Source organism: Equus quagga, chromosome 11, assembly GCF_021613505.1.
Source record: "Equus quagga isolate Etosha38 chromosome 11, UCLA_HA_Equagga_1.0, whole genome shotgun sequence".
Classification (NCBI taxonomy): domain Eukaryota; kingdom Metazoa; phylum Chordata; class Mammalia; order Perissodactyla; family Equidae; genus Equus; species Equus quagga.
Window position 1 is genome coordinate 103221708 of NC_060277.1, and position 25082 is coordinate 103246789.

The 25082-nt window shown below is 39.4% G+C and overlaps 1 protein-coding gene across 4 annotated transcripts in view; it reads left to right on the forward strand.

The window, feature by feature from the left end:
• The first annotated feature begins 10301 nt into the window (after positions 1–10301).
• The window catches only part of CEP112 (centrosomal protein 112), a 460069-nt gene continuing 445288 nt past the window's right edge, over positions 10302–25082 (forward strand). For 2 of the 4 annotated variants that reach the window (XM_046677462.1, XM_046677465.1), the window contains exons 1-4: positions 10302–10416; positions 17143–17256; positions 20059–20249; positions 22215–22387. In XM_046677462.1, the coding sequence (XP_046533418.1) occupies positions 17151–17256; positions 20059–20249; positions 22215–22387 (470 nt within the window). In that variant the 5' untranslated portion in view covers positions 10302–10416; positions 17143–17150. Of the gene's footprint in view, positions 10417–10488; positions 10771–17142; positions 17257–20058; positions 20250–22214; positions 22388–25082 lie in introns of those variants that run through there. The other 2 variants (XM_046677464.1, XM_046677466.1) reach the window with 2 other exon arrangements.

Genomic DNA, 25082 nt, shown 5'->3' on the forward strand with positions numbered 1-25082 from the left:
TTCTATTATCCTCCTTTTTGTTGCAAATGCTTTCATAATTAATTCTACGGTCTCAAAATTTAAAAATATATAGACAACTTTCTAAATTGCTCATTCTCTCTGGGTTTACTTGGGAGGGAATCAACAGGGCTGGCTGCAGAGACAGCTGTGGAGCAGGGAAAGTGAGTAAGAAGGTTTTCTTTGGCGTCTGGTGGGTGGTTATTGGCACCTGGAGACACGGTTAGCCTCTCTAACACAGACCTGAGCTCCAGGCCTTTTGCTCAATCTCTGAGGGCCTCTCGATAAAAACTTACACCAGGCTTTCCTCTTCTTTCACAATTACCAATACCTTCTTGGATCAACTAAGACATATTAATCCAGAACTTTTGAAGTCCTATTACCCAGCTCATACCCAGTGAAGGAACATACTTGATGGGGGGGGGGGGGGTATATTTAAGTATTAATTACCTATGACCCATATCAGGGGTATAAGCAATAGGGCATGGGACCAAACAGAATGGATGGAAATCCTAGACTAGGGTTTGGGGGTGAGGGCTCAGGGCTGGAAGCCCCTTAATGTACCAGGCATTACTTTTTAGCTGTTAGTCTGTGGTAAATCAGGGGAGGGGGGGGTCTCATGTCCCCATTATGTGTCCCAGCCCGTGGCCTCTTGGTCAGCAAGCAGAGTGCTTGGGCAACAGCTATTTACCAACTGGTATAAAAGCTTTTCAATATTTAACACCCTGTATGCCCTTCCATGCCTGTTTTCTAGAAGGATTTGGGACAGCTTAATGTTGAAAGGACATAAACAACATAAAAATAAACCACACACACCAAAAACAGAACAAACCAAGCATACAGATATTGTTTTTTTTGCGTGTTGTTATACCACTTATTGTGTTTAAGGCAATTTTTTTGGAGCAGTTTTAGGTTTACAACAAAATTGCAAGGCAGGCACAGAGATTTCACTGTGCCCCCTGCCCCCACAAATGCAGAACCTCCCCCATCATCGACATCACTCACCAGAGTGGTACATTTTTTACCAAAGATAAACCTATACTGACACATCATAACCACCCAAAGTCCATAGTTTACCTTAGAGTTAATTCTTGGTGTTGTACCTTCCATGGATTCGGACAAATGTGTAATGACATATAGCCATCATTATAATATCATACAGAGTATTTTCATGGCCCTCAAAATTCTCTGTGCTCTGCCTTTTCATCTACCGCCCCACCCTGCAACCAGTGATCTTTTTATTTTCTCCATAGTTTTGCCTTTTACCGAATGTCATATAGTTGGAATCATACAGTATGCACCCTTTTCAGATTGGCTTTTTTCCTTAGTAAAATGCAGTTAAATTTCCTCCATGTTTTTTCATGGCTTGATAGCTCATTTCTTCTTAGTGTAGAATCATATTCCATTGTCTGGAGGTACTAGTTTGTTGATTATCCATTCACCTAGTGAACGACATTTTGGTTGCTTCCATGTTTTGGCAATTACGAATAAAGCTGCTATAAACATCCGTGTGCAGATTTTTGAACATGAATTTTCAACTCCTTTGGGTAAATACCAAGAAGCGTGATTGCTGGATCATATGGTAAGAGTAGATTTGTTTGTTTATTTTTTATTGAGATATAATTGACATACAACATTTTATTAGTTTCAGGTGTACAACATAACGATTTGAGATATGTATATATTGTGAAACGGTCACCACAATAAGTCTAGTTGACATCTATCATCTCACAGTTATACATTTTTTTCTTGTGATGAGAACTTTTAAGATCTACTCTCTCAGCAATTTTCAAATATACAGTACAGTGTTATTAACTACAGTCATCATGCTGTATATTACATCCCCAGGACTTATTTATTTTATAACTGGAAGTTTGTATCTTTCGACCACCTTCACTCATTCCACCCAAAGTATGTTTAGTTTTGTAAGAAAGCACCGAACCGTCTTCCAGAGTGGCTGTACCACTTTGCATTCCCACCAGCAGGTTGAGAGTTCTTCTTGCTCCACGTCCTCCCCAGCATTTGGTGTTGTCAGTGTTCTGGATTTTGGCCATTCAGATAGCTGTGTTGTGGTATCTTGTTGTTTTAATTTGCATTTCCCTGATGACATGTGTTGTGAAGCATCTTTCATATGCTTATTTGCCATCTGTATGTCTTCTTTGGTGAGGTGTCTGTTAAGGTCTTTGGCCCATTTTTAGAAAGCAGTTTGCATATCTTCTTATTGTTGAGTTTTAGGAGTTCTTTGTATATTTCTGATAACAATCCTTTGTCAGATATGTCTTTTGCAAATACTTTCTCCCTGTTTGTGGCTTGTCTTTTGATTCTTTTGATATTTGTCTTTCACAGAGCAGACGTTTTAAATTTTAATGAAGTCCAGCTTATCAATGATTTTTTCATGGATCATGTCTTTGGCATTGTATCTAAAAAGCCATCGCCATACCCAAGATCATCTAGATTTTCTCCTATGTTATCTTCTAGGAATTTTATAGTTTTGCGTTTTACATTTAGGTCTATGATCCATTTTAAGTTAGCTTTTGTGAAGTGTGTAAGGCCTGTGTCTAGATTCATTTTTTCTTATTGGCATGTGGATGTCCAGTTGTTCCAACACCATTTATTGAAAAGACTGTCTCTGCTCCATTGTATTGCCTTTGCTCCTTTATCAAATATCGGTTGACTACATTTATGGGAGTCACAGTTCTCTATGCTGTTCCATTGATCTAGTTGTCTATTCTTTTGTCACTACCACACTGTCTTGATTACTGTAGCTTTCTCTGTGTTGTCTGGTAACATCAGGCATTCAGAATGGCAAAAGCTCCCAAGCCCAGCACTCCTGTTTTAAACCTATAGCACCTGTTTATCTCCCACCCCCCTAGCTTAATCCACAAAGAAGCTTTGGAATATGGCAAGTTTGTTGAGGATGGCTTTTTGTACCACTTTGTTCGCTGGAAGGCATTTCAGGCTGCTGGATAGGCTTGGGTCCCTGAAAATATAATCAGAGTAGACTTTAGAGCTTAGGCCATAGTACTGATTCCTCTAATTTAATGATATTTTCACAGAAAGAAAAATCTGCTATTTTTGCAACCTGAAGAGGCAATTTGGATTAGAGGAGTCCATCAGTAGAAATGGCCCAATTTCAGCCCCTCTATTTAGTGATTATGTGGTCCATTTAGTCCCATAAGTAGACTCTCATTTCCAAATGTTTTCTTCTTAAGTGCTTAGGTCATCAGGTTACCTGTCATCAAAATGCAGCTATCCCCTCCCTAGCACAGTGTGAGGTTATCCCTCCTGCTGACTGATGGTCCAGGAAGCACTTCCCTCCTCCTCCCAGGCAGCCCACTGAGGAAAGAGTGAAACTACAACCACAAGTTGCTGATTATAATCCTATAGTTTAGCATGGCTGAATTTGGTCTTCCCATCTTATACAATGTTGCTTAACCAGCAACTGCAGACCACAGACCTCTGTAAACTGCATATGGGCAGGAGGCCTTCTTCTGAGACAAGTAGGTCCCTGGATGTACTTCCCAATGACCAGCTTTCCTCTCTTGGATTGTGACAGGATGGGCTTCTAAATGCAAAGCTGTACGTTTTAACTTTTCTCTCATGCTATAACATTTCTTCAGGAAGTTTACAATATAGAAAGTGAGTTCTCTCATTTCTAAGACATTGACCATCTTTCAGTATATAGGGTCTCATTTCTGAGCCCCGAAACTCAATAATAAGTATTCATCAGTGAAATTTCCCATCTACTAGCCTGAGGATCATGCCCCACCTTAATTCCTAAATAAAAGATTTAAAAGATAAAAGAAAGAAAGAAAAGAAAATAGCTTGGGGTGTGTGCATATGTGTGTGGTATGTCTGTGTGTGTGAGTGTGTGTTTGTGTGCACATGTGTGAGCAAGTTTATCTCTCATGTGTGAGTGTGTGTTTGTGAGTGTGTATGTTTGTGTGTGAGCATGTGTACGTGTGTGCATGCCTGTGTGTGTGTGATATAAGCATGTACGTAAATGTGTGTGTGTGTGTGTGTGTGGCATAACTAGTTCTTTGTGTGCTAATGCTGCCTCCTAGTGGCATCTACTACTTTTGAAAGTGTTCACACAATAGTCGGGAAGGAAAAGAAGACTTGCTGTTGAAGTTTTCTTGGGTCAAGCACTGGGCAAAATTTTCCATATATCTCACCCTTCTTAATTCTATCTTCCCAATCATGCCATAAAGAAATTAAGAAACCAAAGCTCACGGTGATTGTATAACTTGGTCTACCTGGGTTGCAAAGCTAATAAGTGGCAGAACCAGATATCCGAACTTCAGAACTATGTCTTTTCTACCGTTCTCACACTGGTAGTTAAGCTATGAATTTTCGCAGTGGCTTCTTGGAAATAACTGGAGTCTAAAGTTGGAATTTCACAGCCTAGGGAGGAATGTAGCACACTATTAGCTGAAACAGCTTGGTGGAGAGATTTTTGTACAGGGAGGCTGTGAAGTACCCTATTAGGTGGTTGCCAGTTTGTATGGACACTGGCTAGGGCAATACAGTGTATATTATTCAAGGGGAGGGAGGAAGGATAGCCAGTTTATCTCTCATATCAGCCTCTGGCAGGAAGGCAGGATAGAGTAAGTCATGGAGGGAGGATGGAGTGGGGAATGTGGCTTAATTCCGGCATAAGAAAGGAATCCAGAGCCGTAGTGTTAAAGGTAGAAACTCTTTTTTTTTTTTGTTAGTGAAGAAAAGAAAATATGCCTCAAAATTCTCAGCTTCTATTCTCTTTATATTGCATCTTTTTGTGGTAAAATTTATACTTTTGTAACCTGTAAACAGAAAGTTCTGAATCATTTCCTATTCAATTTAAGGAATTTACTGGCTGCAGGATAATTCTGATATTTATCTCTAATCTGTTTACATAATAATCATCATTCTTGGTATTTATAAATTGCTTTCCATTTAGATAGCTAAGAGTCATTCATGTATTTCATCCAAATGATACAGAGTATCTTAATAATGCAAAATGGTGACTCACTCACTGAAATGTGATTAATTAGAATATCAGCCTATACATAAGTACTGTGTACAGAGCCATGGCTAGTTCTGAAACAATTAACAAAAATATGGAAGATATGTATGTCACGTCAAATTCCAGAAAAATGGACAAAGGGCTAAAGAGGTATTTTGCAGAAGAATAAAAGGAAAGGACTAATAGAGATATTTAAATATTTCAACTTTTCTAATAGCAGAAAATGCAAATTAAAAAGAGATGCTATTTTTATACATACAATTAGCACAAATTAGAAAAAATTGTTAACGTGAGACAGCCACTCTCAGGGACTGTTGAGTGGGATTGCAGATTTGCAAAACACTTTTAGAAAGCAATGTGGCAGCCCTCATCGAAAGCCTTAATTTTTTATGCCCATAGGAATATCTTTTATGGAGAGAGCTGAAACTTCAAACAAGATGTAACTACTAAAAGATATTTATTGTAGTAGTATCTATAAGAGTCAAAAATTGCTAATAACTTACATATCCAAACACATGAGAATAATTAAGCAAATTATATTCAAATGACGGAATAATAAGTAAACGTGGAAATGATTATACATATATATATATGCGATTTGAGAAAATATATACCATTTTCAATAGTGGCTATTCCTTAATGATAGGATTACGCTTAATTTTTATTTTCTTCTTTAAACCTTTCAGTGTTTTCCAATTTCCCTGTAATGGTATGAAAACTTTTATAATCTGAAAAAAATACACAATTCAAAAATCTCAGTCTAGGAAGAAAAGTTTCAGTTCTCTTGACAGTTAACTCTTGATTATTCCTGATAGTAAGTGGAAAGAATTGCCTGATAACCCACCACAGTGATCCAAGCTCATGAACATTTGTTCTTGTGTCTTGCACTTACTTTTTTATATGTTTATTATTCACATTCCTTCAAATTACTGGATAAATTCACATTGAAGTTGTTGAAACCTTGACTCCAAAATGTTTTAGAAGAGAAAAATAGAGTTTCAAAATTTTGTGTCTAAGTCAATGTTTCCCAAAATAGTGCTATTTTTGGAGAGATTTGAGGATATTTGGGAAGTAAAATTGACAGCACTTAAGCCATCTTTAATTCCTTCACCTAGAGAATCATTGTCCACATTTGATTCACATTCTTACAAGTTGTTTTCCTTTCTGTGTGTGTTCAGCAAGTATGTAAAATGGGAGAATGGTGTATAAACTGTTTCGTAACTCACTTCCTATATTTGTTAGTATAGACTTATACTTTTGGTATTGATCTTCAGGTCAATTAGAGTATCAAAAGAAAGACTTTAGTAAATATGTAAGCTTTATATGTGTATAATTTAAAGTCAAGAGAGGTAAGTTACTACACCAGGTTTACATTTGACTTTGTAAAACCGAAAATTCACATCACAGTGACTTACACAAAAAGGAGATATGCTCCAGGCCTCTGCTATAGTTACCCTAATTTTATAGATCAGGAGTTTAAAATGTAGAGATCATCAGATTTAATAATTACAACAAAATGCAGGCCTAGTTCACATTATACATGAATAATTATTATCTTTCTAATTAGTAAAAGGTCACATTTTTCCATATTTTATTTAGGGAATAATTGAATTTATATTGTCCAGTATTATCTAGACTAATTCTTAATTTTAAGTTTATACTTTGAAAATAAACAGATCCCTTTCAACATGAGAATTATAGCATAATTAACTTCCCACACAAGAAAGAAAAACAATTTACTTTTTAGGGTCATGTTTATACCAACATTATCAACTATGCTACCATTGGATTTTTAAAAATTGAGGTAAAATGTTATTTGTTTTTGAAATAAAACTTCTACTTTCATTTAAGTCATTTGTAGCTAATAGGAAATAATATTTTCAATGGAAACAATATTTCAATTTCAATACCTTTTTAAAATCAAAGAGAAAACAAGATTCAGCATATATTTTCATGTACTGACTTTATAATCACAGTATGGTGTTTTCTTTATATTTCCTCTATTCCTATAACATATTATTTATCTACCTGTTAAGCCAGGTGACGTAATCTGACTCCAAATATGGTTATTCAGTATTTGTCTTATTACCTCCTACCACATTTTAAACTGGTGGAGGGCAGAAACTCATCTTTGTTCTCACAAGTCTTGAAGCTTTGTTGTAGTTGGAACAAGGTAATCAACTCACCAGTCCCTTCTCTGAGAAAGGAACCCCAGACCCTGTCCCCCAGCACAAAGGTGAGTTAATGAAGTCCCGTTTATACAGTGGGATGCCCAATCTCCTCGCCATACCCCATCAATTGGACTAAATGTGCTCACCTGATTCAAATTAGATCAATCAGATGCACTCTCCTAGAAAGAAATTTGGATTCAGAAAAGTTAGTCTTCCAGGCCTCTTAAATGGAAGCTCTGTAAACTAGGGCACTATGGGGTGGCCATATTCCACCCTGGGTGCAGAGAAAAGCACAGAAGACCACTCTGCATTCATTCTTTCATCAATAAACATTTATGAATTGTCTCTAAGTGTTAGGTACTCTGCAAGATGCTGGGTCTGCAAGGGTGAACCCAGCAGATATGGTCCCTGTCCTTATGGAGTCTACAGGCACTTAAAAAAGATCATTAATACTAGTTAATATTTGATTACAAATTTTGATAAATGCAATGAAAAAAAGAACAGAGGGCTTTGCAAGAGAAGAAGAGATGGTTTGAGAATCAGTGAAGGCCTCTCTGAGGAAGTGACATGTAAGCTGAGGTGAATAGCAGAATGTCAGAGCATTTCTGGTAGAGGAAACATGCCCTTAAGATAGCTACACATACTAGGTGTTCCATATATATTGAGCTGACCCATTATTATTCTTTATAAAGGACCTAGACAGAGAAGTTATATTTATTGGTTGCCATAGATGTTTGGCCATCAAACCTCTACGTGGAACTGCATTTTTCAGGTCACATAAGCTTGGGGCTCTATTGTAATAGTTTACAAAAGAGTATTGAGGCTTCACTCTTGAGGTCCCTGAATGGACACTGATTCCAGCAATTTCTTCCCAAATATTTCTGGAGGTCCCCAGGGTGGGTCTCAAGTGCACTCTGTATCTTACTAAGCTACCATATGGTGTGCATCATTTATTTTCCTCCGTGTGTGTGTAGCTGTGGGGATGGTACTATTATTATTCTCATTTCTTGCCTCTGATGCTTGATGAAGTCATCCCGCTGCTGCTGCTGCTGCGTTTCACTCGTGTCTGCCCTAAGGTTGCTGGAGCCCAGAGTCAAGGGCAACGATGTCTGTATTGAGTTTGCTATCTTCAGAAATTATGGACACAAATGCGCTTATGGTTTCTGTTCTCAATGTTTAAATGGATATAAAATCCAGAGCAGGAGTTCTTAACCTAAGCTCCATGGAGGGACTTCCGAAGTTGTGGAAACTTTTTGATTTGTATGCACATTTTGGGGCATGTGGCCATTTGGTGGTGATGGAGTAAGAGAAGCGTTACAGCTTTTTAAGATTTTCCAAGGAAGTTCCTTACCGCAAAAGATTAGGAATCACGCTATTACAAGAAGAGGAGGAGAGCTGGAAGTCAGTCCGCGGCCGGCACTGTGGTTTACGTAGAATCACCTTCCCCCTCAATGTTTGTATAACATCACAGAATAGATCTGCTTACTGTCTCTTAGGATGACTTACTTCCTAGGAGGTTCCTTCCTTCTCACATAAGGAGATTGCGAGTGGACATTGTCCACCAGTCCCCTAAACGTGACACACAGGCTTGAATCCTAAGGTGAACACAGCTCAGGCTCAAGCTGGTATCCCAGCTACACATGTGCAACATAAATAACAAAAAAACCCTATATGCATATCTTAACAATATTTTTGCTTGCATAATATATGTATATATGTATATAAAGGTACATATGTGTATATTTTTTTAAATGAAAATAGTAACAATCTGTTAGCTCTTGACACTGGAAAGGAAGATCTCATCTCCTTACTTTCAACTAGAGAAAATATTTTAAGAAATTTACTTTCTTAATTTCTTTTTTACTTTTTAGTTTCGGTCATATTTTTTATGCTGTAATTATCTCCTCTCAGATGAACCTGACTTTGTTACATTTTTTCCCTTGATCCCTTTTTTTTCTGATTTTTCACTTTCCAGCTCATGTTCATTTAGACACCATTTTTCAAATTCGTTTCATGTTCTTCCCGCAACGTGGTTGTATATTTTGAACCTCTTCACTGAGCAAATTCCTGCAATTGCATGCGTGGGTTTTGCATCCCTGACTCTCAGTGCAAATGATCTGGATTACTGATCATTCTTTAACTATAAACATGCTCAAATACGCTTTTGAAAAACTAAACATTCTTAAAAGCATTTCATACCTTTTCTTTCCCTTAGCCTTCACGATTTGTCAATGCAACCATGAAAAACTGTTGGTGTTTACTTCCAGTGGGATGGGTTTGAAAAGCACCTTGGAAAGAATATGACTTCCCTCTGGAAGCTTGAAAATAACTAGTTACAAATGAATGAATCTTCTATTTTCTTTATGGAAAATTGAAAAGATGCTTCAAGCTGTGCTTGTGTTAGATTTGGCATCACACTAAGTGTACCGCAGATACTGCAGACGGAATCCTGTTGTGAAATTAGATGAAAAACAGTGGTAAACTGAATTTCGTGTTTTCACAATTTAAATTTTGTTTCTGCCTGGTATTTAAAAAAATATAGTTCAGAGCTTTTCAGAAATGTAACAGAAGACCAAAGAACACTGCAACATGGCAGTGCAGACGTGGAGACTGCCCTGAGGTGGCTGAGACTTCCTAGGAGCACCAAAAATACATTTTCCACTTGATCTTGGTATTCTACACAGAATCGGTCGTCACAAGGTCTTTTTATTTTATTGCAGTACCTTTAAAATTTGGGGTCAGTGTTTTCAGACCTTCTCGGATAGTTCTAAATGCAAAAAAAAAGGTAATGTTCATTTTCCCGTTGAATCCAACCTCATTCACCTCTGGGTTATGAGACACAGGCAGCGAGTTCTCACTTCTTTGGACTCATTCAACGGCGTCTGCCCGCCTAGGGGAGGCCAGGCCAGAGGACACACCAGGAGGCTGCGCGGCGGGCCGAGGCGTCGCCATGGCAACGGCGCCGCGCGCACGCCGCGGCCGGGGGGGGGGGCGTGGAAAGGCGAGCGCGGAAGTCTCCGCCCCCGACGTACTGGGCGGTGGCGACCATAGCCCGGAGTGTCGCCATGGCAACGGCGCCGCACGCCGGCCGGGGCGGGAGGGTTGGGGAAGGGGGCGGGGAATGCGAGCGCGGAAGTCCCCGCCCCGGCCTGCTGGGCGGCGGCGACCGCGGCGGCCCGCAAGGATTTGAAACCGTTTCGCGGCGGCGGTGGCGGCGGCGGCGGCCGGTCGGAAAGCTTGCAAGTAGGGGCGCCAGATTCTTATTTTTCCGCATTTCCCTCCCCCGCCCCTACACCCGGGTTCTCGAGTGGAATTTTGCGCGGGCCGTGGTTGCCCCGCCCGTGGGGGCTGGCTCGGGGAGGGGCGTCCCCCGCAGGCCCCGGGCCCGTTCTCGAGGCCTGTGGGGCGCGCGCCCGGTTGGGGGCTCTGGGCGCAGAGCGCTGTGGTTCCCTGGGCAGAGTGGAATCCGGTCCCGGCACGGATGGGGAAAGTTCTGAGTAAAGTTGGATAAGCGGACGGAGCTGGTCAACATGCCGCGGTCCAGACGTCGGACCAAAGGCTTGCCGCTCGGGAGAAGAAATCTGTGTCCTGGACGAGGTAGGAGAGGGGCCTCGGCCCCGCGGGCCTCGCGGGTCGCCCGCCAGTGCCCGCTGCGACGTCCGTCCAGCCCGGCCGGGGACGCGACACGCACCGCTCGAGTTGTCACATTTCCTCCCAGGAGAGCATCAGCGACGCCGGACTTGGGGCGGAACCGGTGTGCTGGTTCGTTTGCAGGAACGGTCCTAATAACCGTGCTTTAGGGAAGCCCCTGCCCCAGCATCACGGCGTGCTGGGAGCCGCGGAGTGTATCTGAGTTTTTTAGTTTTTAAGGGTTCAAGAGAACAACATAAATAAATATCAACGGCCTTTATTCTGATCATCTTGCGGCTCTTTCTGCTATTTGTCCTTAATGTTTAAAGATGAGTAAAAATAAGATAGAAAAGGCAAATGAAATGACGCGAGCCTCTCTTTGGTGGTCAGGCTGCCCCGGAGTGCAGCGCAGGACCCTCTGCGCCCAGTGCTCAGGCCCAGCTGCCACTCTCCACGGGACCCTCGGTCAGCTACTTAACTCCGCTAAGCCTCAGCTTCCTCCCCTGTGAAATGGGCATGAAATAGCGCCGGTCTCCTGGGGTGGTGATTGGGTGGGATACGTTTGTAAAGCACCCAGCATGCTCCTGGCGCAGTCAGGGAAGGCTGAATCAACGCTTTGGTAATTGTCCGAGCGTGCAAATATGTAAGCAGCTAAAACATGCACCTGTAAACCCCTTTTGATTTACTGGAGGACGTATTTCAAATTTGTTTCATGACCCACCGTATGTTTAAAATATGATTTGATTGAACAAAATTGATTTCAGGCAACTTTCAAGAATATATTTATGTTTGGCAAGGAGCATGATGTATGTGAGGTGTATTCTTTGTTTAGCAGTTGGGGCTGCCGTTTTTCCAAGGCCGCCTAATATTTGTGGCTTGCTTATGCTTTGCTGAGGCCTATGGCAGCTAAGCCCCTTGAGAAGTTCTCAGCCCACTTTGTAGTTGTCCACATAGAAACAGGTTTAAAAAAAAGACAAGTGCCAGTGAGTTAAAGAAAAGACATGATCCAAATATAGATTATAGCTATAAGTAAGAGTCACCCAATTTACTTCTTTTGCTTTTGAAATAATTTAGGTGACAAGTAGGGACACTATAAGTACTTTAAGCATAAGGTAAAGATACAGCTTTACTTATTTTTCAATTATGATAATTTAAATCTGCAATTCTTATAAATAGTAATATAACTTTTTGATTAGCTGGAACTAAGATATAGTTTGTTTTTAAGATGTAATTTGTCTTGCAAGAATTCCTTGACGGCTTAAAATGGTAACTTAATTTTCTTTTTCTTTTTGCGTTTCTTTGTTTTGTTGGAGAATAAATAAGGGATAAAGAGAAGCAGATTTTTAGTTTTTACCGAATATCACGTTGACTATTGTTTTTTAAAAAAAGTGTGTACTTCAGTATTGCATGTCATTATAGCAATTCAGATTGCTTTTCTACTTTTCAAAATACTTCTTTATTAGTTGGAGGTATTGCTGACTTGTATGTAGATGGCCAGTGGTCAGGTATAACGGATCTGAGAGCTGGGGATTTCAGAATTTTAATCTGAGCTTTGTGCTTAATTTCATATGACGTTGGGTGAGTCTTTTAACTATTGAGTTTTAGTTTCTGCTAACATTGAACACTAACATCTCCTGCCTGTGTCAGAGTATTTATTGAGAGTTAATAATTGAGGAATCTTTTTGCTTTAGTCCTAGCTGTGGGTGCTCTCAGGCTGATGTTTGAGGACGTGAGCAGGACGCACCTTTAAGCCTGGGAGTACATTTCTAGGCCAGAGCTGTGCTTAAAATTCTGGGTTTATGAGTTTCCAGTTGTTTGTTCATCCATTTGAATAGTTGCTTTTCAGCTTTATGATCTAACTTCGAGCCGTGGTATCATAGCCTTATGTTACCAAGTATGTAACTGATGTAGTTATGGAGGAATGCACTTAGTTATTGTAGGCATGCAAAACCAAACCAACCAACTGAACAACCCCAAACCAACTCACCAATCAGAAAATGTACTTAAATAAAATTTACCTTAACCAAGTCTTGAATTTGAAAATATGTTTCTTATGTAATGCAGAGGGTAGGATGACTAGTTTTGGTTAATAGAATTAAGGGCATATAGTATTTCTGTTTTAGAAGACCTATTTGGTATTCAGAACAGAATCTTTAAAAAAACCAAACAACTATCAGTCCTGTAAAAGTGGTACATTAATCCCTTTAGTTAGCATTTATTTACCAGTTAATTCTACAGCTTCTAATATGTGCCACCTAAGGTGCTAGGTACCTACTAAGATGTGTAAGTCATGGTCCCTGCCTTCCAGGAGCATCTCACAGATGGTGGAAGACATGTAAATAATACACAGATGTGTAAAAAATAGCATGATAAATGCCGCTACGCAGATGTGAGCAGTGCGTCCTGAGAATGGAGCAACAATGAGTCTAGGAAATGTGGGGGAGCTTTATGCAGGAGTGACATTTGAGCTGCATTTACCTGACTCCAGGCAGAGGGAACAACCTGTGACAAGGATGTGGAATCGTAGAAGGGCTTGGAGTGTTTGAAGAACGGCGAGGAGTTCCTTGGTGGTGATGTGGTCGTTGGTGGCCTGGCTTAGTTAGGCAGAGTGCGTGTGCAGGGAGGGGTGAGAGATGGACTCACGATGCAAAGGCACTTGTAGGCCTAACTTTGGGTTTGAATAGTGTCCTGGTATAGTAGCCAGGCAGGAGAGGTTTTTAAATAGGGAGTGACATGCTTAGCTTTGCACTTCGGAAACTTGCTTTAGTGCCATGAGGACGAAAGGAGGGAAAACTGGCAGGAGGGAGACAGGCTGGTGCAGACGTGTAAGGAGGTGGTGGGAAGGGCTTTCTCTGGGATAGGGGCACCAAGAACAGGGATACAGCAGGTTTTGAGGTATCTCCAAGTCTTTGTTGATATATTGGTTTATGGGGGTTTAGGGAATGGGAGCAGTGGAGGGGAAGGAGCAGTGGGGGTGGAAAGTTGGGAGTGAGGAGGAAATTGGTAGGTGATAGAGGTGTTGGCGCTGGACAGGGGAGTGAATGCTGATACAGACGCAAAGGAGGTGAGGATATGTCCTTCAAGAGGTGAGTTGAGAAGTGGAGGGAATAGCATTTTGGGGTGTCCCTACCTGACTGCTATTTTTTCCAGGAAGCGGAGGTCAGATTTCTTAAATTGAAAGTAAGGGGAGGCTGGAACGGTTTAAGAAACTTTAAGATGTCTGGTAAAAGTATAAAAGCTGCTTTGTGGAGTAGGAAATGGTAAAAGACTCCTGAAGAATCAGATAAGATTGGAAGCTTTCTGAATACAAGGCAGTGCCATTTTTCTCCAGGAATCCCTTGGTGGGGGAATGAAGGAGGGTGTCCAGAGAGATGGCAGTCTTGCTGAGTATAAAGAAAAGATGGTGGAATACAGAGAGAGAGTTTAAGAGGCTAAGGGGCTGTGATCAGCTGGAAGGGTTTGGGAAGTGACGGTGAGGAGAATGGAGGGTACGAGGTACAGTCAGATGGTAGGAGCCTCGTGAGAGGGGAGTTTTTGGGTTGAGGTTGAAGAGCAGTAGTTGGGAAGTGGCAGTGTGGATCTCAGTACAGGACCTGCTGTCCTTCCTGGGCACGGTTGGGGAGAGGGAGAATGACTCCAGAGAGCCCTGCGATGTGCGTGAGAGAGGATGGGAAACTAGGGTCACCTCTGAGGACTGGGAGGGCACCAAGTCGGCCAGTGAAAGCTCGGGTGTAGTTACAGAGACAGGGCGGAGAGAACTTTCTGTGAGAGGCTCTTGATAGTAAGATGGAGGGCGCTGTGGGAAATATTAAAAGCTGGTTCAGCAGAGGGAGAGCAGTCTGTGGAGCAAGACAGCTTATGAGGCAGAACAGAGCTTTTTCCCAAATGTATAATTTGTAAATTGAATAAATCACAAATTAGGGACTATGCATAATGTGGAGGTAGCCCACATCCCTTCCAAGACATCGTGTAGCTTAACGGAACATGTTGAGTGTGGAGATATATATGTATTTTTTTTTTCTCTTTAAGATTGGCAGCTTACAACTGTTGCCAGTCTTTTTTTTTTTTTTCCTGCTTTTTCTTCCCCAAATCCCCGAAGTACATAGTTGTGTAGTTTAGTTGGGGGTCCTTTTAGTTGTGGCATGTGGAACGCCACCTCAACGAGGCCTGACAGGCGATGCCATGTGCATGCCCAGGATCCGAACCAGTGAAACCCAGGGCCGACGCAGCGGAGCTCGAGAACTCAACCACTCGGCCACGGGGCCGGCCCTGGATCTATTTTTAACTTAAGGAATTTTGTCAAAACTTTTGTTTCTGATTTTTGGGATTCACCCGTTTTATATTCAGTGTTATTCTTGCTAATTAAAAAGAATTACAAGGACCAGTATTTTAAGTTTTTTGAGGGGAATTAAAAAATTTAAATTTACCTAGTTAAAATCACTTTTTTGGTATACAGTTTTATGAATTTTTACACATGCATAGAATAGGTTCTTAAAGCCTACAGAGTACACAGAACAGTTCCATCACTCCAAGTCATTTCCTTATGTCACCACTTTGTATTCACTACTCTCCCCTTCTGCTAACCTCTGTGAACTGCTGATTTGTTCTCTATGCCCATAGTTTCTCCTTTTCTAGAATGTCGCACAAATGGATTCATTCAGCACGTAGGCTTTTGAGAATGGCGTCTTTCACTTAGCATAATACAGTGGAGGTTGTCGTGTGTATCAGCAGTTCATTCCTTGCTGTCGTTGAGCACTGTTGTACTGTGTGGATTTGCCACAGTTTATCTGCTCCTCAGGTGAGGGACATTTGGATTGTTGCCAGTGTTTCGTGATTACAGAAGAAAAAAGCTGCTGTAAACATTACGTTCAGGTTTTTGTGTGAGTACAGATTTTGTTTCACTTGGTGAATACCTTAGAGTGGGATTTCTGGATTGTTTGGTAAGTGTATGTTTAACTGAGTAAGAAACCGCTAAGCTGTTTCCAGAGTGCTCGCAGCATTTTGCATTCCTGCCGGCAGTGCCTGCGAGTTCCTGGTGTTCTGTGTCCTCACCAGCATTTGGTGGTCTCATTTTTAATTTTAGCTGTCCAAATAGGTGTGTAGTGATAGCTCAATGTGTTTTTTTTTTTTTTTAAGATTGGCACCTGAGCCAACAACTGTTGCTAATCTTTTTTTTTTCTTTGTATTCTCCTCCCCAAAGCCCCCCAGTACACAGCTGTAGACTCCAGCTGTGAGTGCCTCTGGTTGTGGCATGTGGGACGCCGCCCCAGTATGTTCCAATGAGTGGTGCCATGTCCGAGCCCAGTATCTGAACTGGTGAAAACCCTGGGCCACTGAAGCAGAGCATACGAACTTAACCTCTCGGCCATGGGGCTGGCCCCTCATTGTGGTTTTAATTGGTATTTCCCTAATGACTAACGATGTTGAGTATCTTTTCATGTCCTTGCTTGTCATTTGTATATCTTGGATAAAGGGACTAATTTTTTTGCTGATTACTTTTATTGGGTTGTTTGTTTTCTTATGGTTGAGTTTTGAGAATTCTTTATTCTTACTTAAGTCCTTTATGAGATATATGATTCGCAAATATTTTCTCCCAGTCTATGGCTTATCTTTTCAATCCCTTAACAGAGTCCTTTGCAGAGCAAATGTTTTTTATTTTGGTGAAGTTCAATACATCAGTTTTTTTCTTTTATGGGTAGCGCTCTTAGTGTTGTATCTAAGAAATCTTTGGCTAACCAAAGGTCATGAAGGTTTTTTTCTGTTTTCTTTTAGGAGTTTTATAGTTTACATTTTACACTTAGGTCTGTGGTTTATTTTGAGTTAATTTTTGTTACAGTATGAGGTTTAGGTTGAGATTTATTTATTTATTTTGCGTATGGATGCCCAATTGTCACAGCATCATTTGTTGTAAAAACTATCATTTCTCCATGAATTGCACCTTTGCTGAATATCAGTTGTCCATGCTTGTTTTGGTTAATTTATGGACTCTCTGGTCTGTTCCATTGGTCTTTGTGTCTTATCCTTTCACCAATACCACGTTGTCTTGACTGCTGTAGCTTTATAGTACATCTTAGAATTGGGTAATGTGAGTCTTCCAACTTTGCTCTTCTTTTTCAGAATTGTTTTTGCTATTCTAGTTCCTTTACCTTTTCATGTAAATTTAGAATCAGCTTGTATATATCTACAAAAAATACTACTGGCATTTTGATTGGAATTGCAATAAATCTATAGATCAATTTCGGGATATTTAATGCTGATGAGTTTTCTTTGATCTCTTTTATCAGAGTTTTGTAGATTAGCATACAGATGTTAATAGCTTAATTTTAAATTTTTTTACAGAGTGAATTATGGAAATGGGAAGTGAAGAAGAAAAATGGGAGAAGCTGGATGCGGAATTTGATCACTTTGTGGTAGATATGAAGCCGTTTGTTCTAAAATTACCCCATAGGTCAGGTAAGATTATGTTTGAAAATTAGATTCTTTTCTTTTCTCTCTCTTTTTTTTTTTTGGTGAGGAAGATTGGCCCTGAGCTAACAGCTGTGCCAGTCTTCCTCTGTTTTGTATGTGGGATGCTGCCAAAGCATCACTTCATGAGTGGTGTAACATGGTCCATTCCTGGGATCCAAACCTGTGAACCATTGGCTGCCGAAGCGCGAACTTAACTTTTACCCAGAAAAATTAGATTCTTAACAATAATTTTTTTCTTTTTATTATTTAGTCAAACCAATGAACCATCAAAATGGAAAGAAAGCTGAATTCCTTTAATAACAGTTTTCCTCTTAAGCTGATGTAGGATTGTTTACTTTGAGCTGTTAAAGGATAGGTAGAAATTTAGTGATAATGTCCTACTGAACTTTGGAAAGATCTTCTTGTGCTACCACTTCTCATAGGTCATGAGCTTAAAGCACAGGGATCTCTGAAGTTAGCTGTAACTCTGTCTTCCTGTATCTTTTCCTTCCTACCATGGAAATGTTTCCTCTTTCAGGAGCCTACTGTCTATTGTTCTCTGACCCTTTTGTTTATCAAAGCAGAAAAGAATCTATTGGTCTTGTATGCTTATTGGTTGACTGAATAAAATCAAGGGCAAATGAGTGTTATTGCTATCTTGTCTCCAATTCCTGGCTTGTCATCTCTGATTATGGAATGAGAGTCTTTGTCTGAAGTCAGAGAATTTTCAGATAATATTAGGTATCATTGAGCAATTGGAGAGTGTGTGGGGGGCCAGGAAGATTTTCTAAGTCGTAATAAGCATAAGGCTGGCTGTTTAGGTCAATCTGATTTGGTAGCTTTTGAGTGGAGGGTTTGGAGCGGGGCCAAGAAACTTTGACTTTTACCCAAGTTTTAGCCAAGTTCTCTGTTTCCCTGAGGTGTCTGAGTGAACTCTATATTCAAAATGAGGAACCAGCTCAATATTAGATATTTGTTCCAGGGAGCCGTGTTGGGAGAAGGGAGTGTAGTGTATGAGTTAGGCGTTCTGTGGTCACCCGTTGTTCCAGGCCTGCAACCTTTCCTAGTCTGGGGCGGCTTGCCGTGGTCTGCCCTTGAAGCCTCGTCCTCTGCGCTCTTCTCTTGCCATGTTGGACTGTGGCCTCTTCTTTCTTCCTCTGCTGCTCTTCACAATGAATAGTTCATGTCCCATGGCTCATTCACGATTATTCGAATTAGTATTTAATGACATTCTAGACTGTGTCCTCTTCTGATATTCACCACCATTTTTTTTCCTTTTTCTCTTACGTCTGCTGGTTAGAAAAAATTTGTATTAAAGTCTCCCATTATAAATGTATTTCACATCAAACTGTCCTCGTATTTCATCTTCTTTTAAAAATGCATTTTAGGTACATAGAATTGGATTAATTGTAATCTTTGGTTCATGACTTGTTGTCAGTATTGGTACATCCCTGGCCCTCTTTTATTTAATTAATTCAGAAGGAAGCCTTGGGCACTCACATCGCAATCAAGAACCTGAACATTTGTAATAACTTATGTCTTCTTGTAGCTAAATTCTACTTTTGATAATGGTTTTCTCCGATATTTTAAGTAGAGGAATGAATTCTTTTCATTAGCTAAGTTGTTACGCTAAATTCTGGCCATTTGAATCTCATATAGATTTCAGTTTGCTGGCGGGCGTATAGGAAATACATAGTTTGAAAAACTGTTTATCAGTTTCACTTTTGTCTTTTCTTTTTGCGCAAAGGGTGCCTCATATCTTATGAAGTTTGCTTTGTGATTATATAATTTTCAAAGCTAAAAATATAAAAGTTCTTCAGAGGCCAGTTCTCATACCTGTGGTGATACATCTGCTATGAGCAAAGTGGTAAATCCAGCCCCAGCTGTTGTTGTAGGTACAACAATAAATGAATATGACCTTTAGAAACTGAGAGATTAAAGAGGATTTATGATTTGTGTTAGATGTATAATCCTCAAATTGAGTTAGACTGATAAAAGATTAATGTCAAAATAGTTTTCATGAGACCTAAAAACAATTCTGTGTCATGGTAAGATAAGGTAGTCAATAGGTCGTTATGTGTGGATTAAACTGTGCTGTATTTTTTAGGTAGTTTTTTAAAGGGATAATTATTTTATGAAATTACATGTGTATAGCTCTCACTTATTTTAGAGAGATTAAAAGAAAACTCTAAATAAATCAGCTACAAATCCCTGAAAATTATCAGCTTTAATAAACATTTGAGATTTAATTTTAGATTAAGGTAGAAATGCTTAAATAAATAAGATTGCATTTTATCTCTGTCTTAGTTTGTATAATTAGAATTATAGAAAGATTTTTCAACACAACTAAGATTATTTTGGAGATGTTTTTACAGGAAAATTTTTATCTCAGATATTTATTTGATAGTAATCCAGAGATTTTATTTTTGAGAAAATATTTATTGGCATTTGTCTTGCCTGGTCACTAATTAACTGATAAAATTAAGCTCTAGATCTGGGGTTGGCACACTGTAGTCCCTGGGGCCAAATCCAGCCTGCTGCCTTTTCTGTAGAATTCTGTTAGCCATGAGCCAGGCCCGTTTGTTTACACCTGGTGTACGGCTGCGCTCATGCTGCAGTGGCGGAGCTGAGTGCTTGTGCCAGAGATCAGACGGCCTGCAAAGTGTAGAGTATGTACTACGTGGTACTTTACAGGAGAAGTTTGGGGACCCCTGCTCTAGACAAAAGAAGATGTTTTGTATAGGTCTTTAATTTAATGTTTTCTTTTCTGAAAAATCAAGTCTCTAAATAGTTCTTATGTGTTTCTAGAACGGCAGAGGTGTGCACTTTGGATTAGAAAGCTGTGTGAGCCTTCAGGAACAGGTGCGGGAATCATGGGCAGGAAGAATCGGAACTTGTATGCAAAACTCTTATTGCACATGCTTGAACGGGGCGTGCTCGAAGGCCCGTTTACACACCGACCCGAACCGGGAACGCTAAAAACTTTACCTTCATATATGGTAAGTGTCATTGACCAAAAGATCTTTGTTAGTTTTGTTTCTTTAAACGTGTCAGTTTGTCATCCCATTTGGGAATGGTCATATTATTAAGATAGAAGTCTTAGGTAATATATTAGTTAAAACTGCTTTTTTCTCCCTGATTAAATTTTTTTCTACCCTGAATAGGGATCAGATATTGGCCTGTAAGGGGACTATACTTACTGATTTAGTCATCTGGCACTATTCTACAATGTTTCTAAAAAGCTGAAAGTGAATTTTTTTTGCTGAGGAAGATTTGCCCTGAGCTGACATCTGTTGCCAGTCGTCTTCTTTCTGTATGTGGGATGCCACAGCATGGCCACTAATAGACGAGTGGTGCAAGTCCGCCCCTGGAAACCACACCTGAGCTGCTGAAGCAGAGCATGCCGAACTTAACCACTAGGCTGCTGGGGCTGGCCCTGAAAGTGAATTTTTTTATATTGAGGCTTAACTTCCCACTAATTTTCGCTGGATTATGTTAGTAATAATTTATGTGTGTCAATAAATTCTAGTTTATTAAACTTTCATATAGATTACTAAAGATTCATGAGAGGTTGGATTGAGTGACTTCTAAAGTTCTTTTCTACTCTAATAAAGTGACAGTAGTAAATTGGAGTTTAGAAGTGATTTCCTATACTTGATTTAATTTCATTATCAAAATCAGCTTTGTTGCAAGGCAGTTACAATTAAGCTTGGTTGATGAATTGTTAATGTCTTGGTCCTTGTAACCATGAAATATTGAAATATGCCTCAGTTTGTGTGGTGTTTGAATACTTGAGAAATCTGACTGGAGTACTAGGTGCTAGTAGTTGCTATTAGGATATATATATATATTTTTTTAAAAAATGAACTGCAAAATTCTTGTGTATGTATTTTAAGGTTTTCCTGTATTTTATTAGTTAACGTAAACCCAAATTCAGTCACGAGACATGTTGCACACTAGATGGTAATTTTTATTATTCATAGCAGAATGCCAAAAGTTTTAATGCTATTACCAGTTGTGCGTTAAAGTAGAGCCCTACGTTTTGCTTAAGATCAGTAGTCTTTGGGATAGTGGTTACTTGTCTTGATATTTGATCAAACATTTCAGTGACTCTCTCATTTAAAAGAAATCACTGTGCATGCCTGATTTGGGGTAGAGGGTTGTATGTCACCCGTCCCTAGAGAACAGCCCCTGGAGGGTTTTTGTGTAGGATTGGGAGAATTGTGCAGAAGTATCCAGTTAATGCAGAGTTTTCTTCAGGAATATGTCATGAAGCCCAGCTCACTTGAAGAGAAATAGATGGGCTAATGTCATTCTTCTTAATAAATAAAGGTAGAACATTTTCTGAAACACAGTCAGATGTTAAGATATGAGTATATTGTATTATGTTTTCCCATTCACACTCATTTCATAGAATCATAGGAAATATTATTTACAAATAATAATGATGAGAAGGCCTAGAGGCCTTTCTTGGATTTTCCAGCTAGTTTATGGCATGGTCAGAACTAAATTCCAGGTCTTCAGCTCTATTGTTGCCACCTTATCAAGGGCTTCCTAATTTGCATTTCTGGTTTTTATTGATTGTGGTTTCTCTGCCCACTGATTTTTTTTGGTGCAGTGTGGTTAATGATTACAGAAAGAAATAGGGAGAGCACATGATTTAAAAAGAACTTTCAGTTCATCTTTTCATAAAGCTGATATTCTTTTTGTAATGCAAATAGTTATCAGATTTATCTGTTGTGTAATTTTATCATTTATCAGAGCACAACTAAAATGTTATCCATTTTATGTATTTTGATATTTCAGGATTCATTGTACGTTGAATGATAGATTTTATATATTTTTATGTAAATGAATTTGAGTATTTGAAAGGTTGTTTCCAAACTTGAAACTTGATGGAAATCTTTAATTATTTCATTGTAGTACATTTTGAAAGAATAATTTTTCTAATTTTTAAAAATCAGTCCATCTATTTTGATGAACCAAATCCAACACGAGCAAAAGATTCAAGCCCGGAAGGATTACCAGACTGGGTAGTGGGTGAGCTGGGGACAAGTGGACACAAATTAAATGAATCATGGAAGCTGGCTTCTGGAGAAGATTACTCTTTGTTGCAGTTACCAACTGATGTCCCCAGGTATGCTATGAACATGGGATTTCGAATGTGTTTCATCATTTATCCTATCCTTCAACCTGATTCATACATTCCGTTTTTTTCTCTGTGTGGTCTTTTTTATGGTAAGCAGTTGGTTTACTTTATCTTTTTGTTAAGGTGGAGGGCTGTAAAGGATTGTTGGGTAGGTAAAATAACAGTTTTGCTTTTCCATTTACTATTGTATTTCCATTCACTGTTTCATTTATTTGAGATTATATTACATTTTAGCCACTTTTTGGATATCTGTTAAATATATTTATGTATTCCATTGCTTGAAAGTGGTACCTGAGAAATCTTTAAATGACATACTTCTCTGTTTTCCTTTATGATAAGCATGAATTAAGAACATCATCAATGACCTCAACAAAATATGACATCCTATGTATCCATCTTGAAACTTATGCTTGAATTTCTCTCTTTTTTCCCTCATTGAACAGTATTTGTTTTGATTTAATAAAATATGTGAACGTAAACCTTATCAAACTCTGCTTTCTTGAGTACTCAGCTTAAATAGGATTTTTAGTGCAAATAAAAGTAAACTTCTAAGTTTTTTAAATACACTAAAAGACGATTATTGTTGTGGTATAACTTTTGGCCTTTGGGAGGGATAGATTTAAAACTTTTTTTTTTTTTAAGATTGGCATCTGAGCTAACAACTGTTGCCAATCTTCTTCTTTTTTTACTTCTTTTCTTCTTCTCCCCAAGCCCCCCAGTACATAGTTGTATATTCTAGTTGTGAGTGCCTCTGGTTGTGCTGTGTGGGACGCCGCCTCAGCATGGCCTGACGAGCAGTGCCATGTTTAGTCCCGGATCGGAACCGGTGAAACTCAAGGCTGCTGAAGTGGAGCTCACAAACTTAACCACTCGGCCACGGGGCCGGCCCCTAGGAGGGATAGATTTAAGGTGGACTTTTATCAGATTTTGAGTTTCACCTTCGACATTGTTCCCTGAAATGTTGGAATACTGGATGGTGTCAGTTGACATGTACTGTACTTTATACTTCACTCCTCACCATTCTCTTGGTGATTTTAACTTTTGAATTTGATTTGGTTAACAACGTAATCTTTCTTTTCTACTATAATTTTTTTGATTTATTCCTTAGTCAGGTATAGAAATGCTATTAGTAATTTGAAATGTCTTCATAGTTGGTGTAGTCTGCTTATATGTTTTTCAGACCTCAGGTGTTATGATGGAAAAGAACAGATGAACACAAAGCAAGAGGTTCAGTCCATGTGAAATTTTCTTATTACAAAGGGGAAGCAAATTAAAATGGAGAGGCAAAAATGGAGGAAGTGATATGATTAAGGATGTGTTGAGAAGAGTAAAAAGAAATGAATAGATGAGTCAATAGGAGACAGTGTTAAATACTTATTTTTGCATTGTAGGAGATTTTTAAAAGTAGAAGATGTGTAATGTGGAATTTTTGTTAGTCTTATAGAGGTAAATGGAGGTATAAAGAGATTGTGGTCTGTATATAAAGAAAAATATAGTTCTTGGTTTGGCTGCAAAATCCATCAAGTGTTTGCCAGAAAACATTTGTTGAGTGTCCAGCTAAATGCTGGGCTCCTTTCTACATGTAGTAAATATGGAGTTTACGGTATAAAGGTGAACTAAATTAGTTTCCTGTCTCTTGAAGCTTAGGCCAGAGGTTGAAAATTCCTGATCTTCTTGGACTGAATGACTCATGTGGATAGATTTGTTTTGTTTGTTTTACATAGTGTCTGTAAAGATTTTTTAATCAGTTGTCAAAATCAACAGTTGGGGCATTTTATATAAAAACCTTATTTTCTGGTTTATTTTAAAAAATGGAGACTTAGCAGTCTTTCCAGAGGACAGCCATGGGTTGGAGCTAAGCAGTACTTGGGTACTCCCTAGTGCAGCGTGCCTGCGCTGTTTCCTGCGCATTCCTGACTCTGAGCGTGAGGTCAGTTATGTCTCTGACTGAGCTTGAGCTTTTTTTTTTCTCCTTCCCTTTAAGTAGGGTTAAGAGGAAAATGGAGTATTTGTTTTTCCATTTTTATATTCTATCAAAAGTGGAAAGAAGAAAGATAGATGAAGAGGGATTGTAGGATTCAAGAAGAAGAGAGAGACTGTATCTCTGTAGACGTGAAGAATATCCTTAAATCTGGCAGCATAATCACTCATTTGTTCCCTAAGTCCTACAGACATTTGATTTATAACCATTGTTTTGGATGTATAGGGGAGGGAGATAAGTGCATGGCTGGTTTCATATAGTGGCTATGTGTAGTTGTGGAAGTATTCATGAAGATTGGGGTATGTATAAGAGTAGAGTTCAGGACAGGAAATAGACTGGAGATCTCTGGGGAGTCCAAGTGAATGGACTTCTTCTTCCTCAGAACACAGGATAAAGTTTGAGAAAATATAGTGAGAATGTTCTTCAATTTTTTCTTTTTTTTTATTGCTGAGGAAGATTCACTCTGAGCCTACATCTGTTGCCAATCTTACTGTGTTGGTGTGTGAGCCACCGCCACAGCATGGCCACTGATGAGTGGTGTAGGTCTGCGCCTGGGAACTGAACCTGAGTTGCCAAAGCAGAGTGCACTGAACTTAACTAGTAGGTCACAGGGATTGGCCCTCTTCTCCAAATATTACTCAGTGACTTTTCTGGAAAGTGAAACCATAGTAAGGTCTCCACAATTTTAACAAATAACTTATT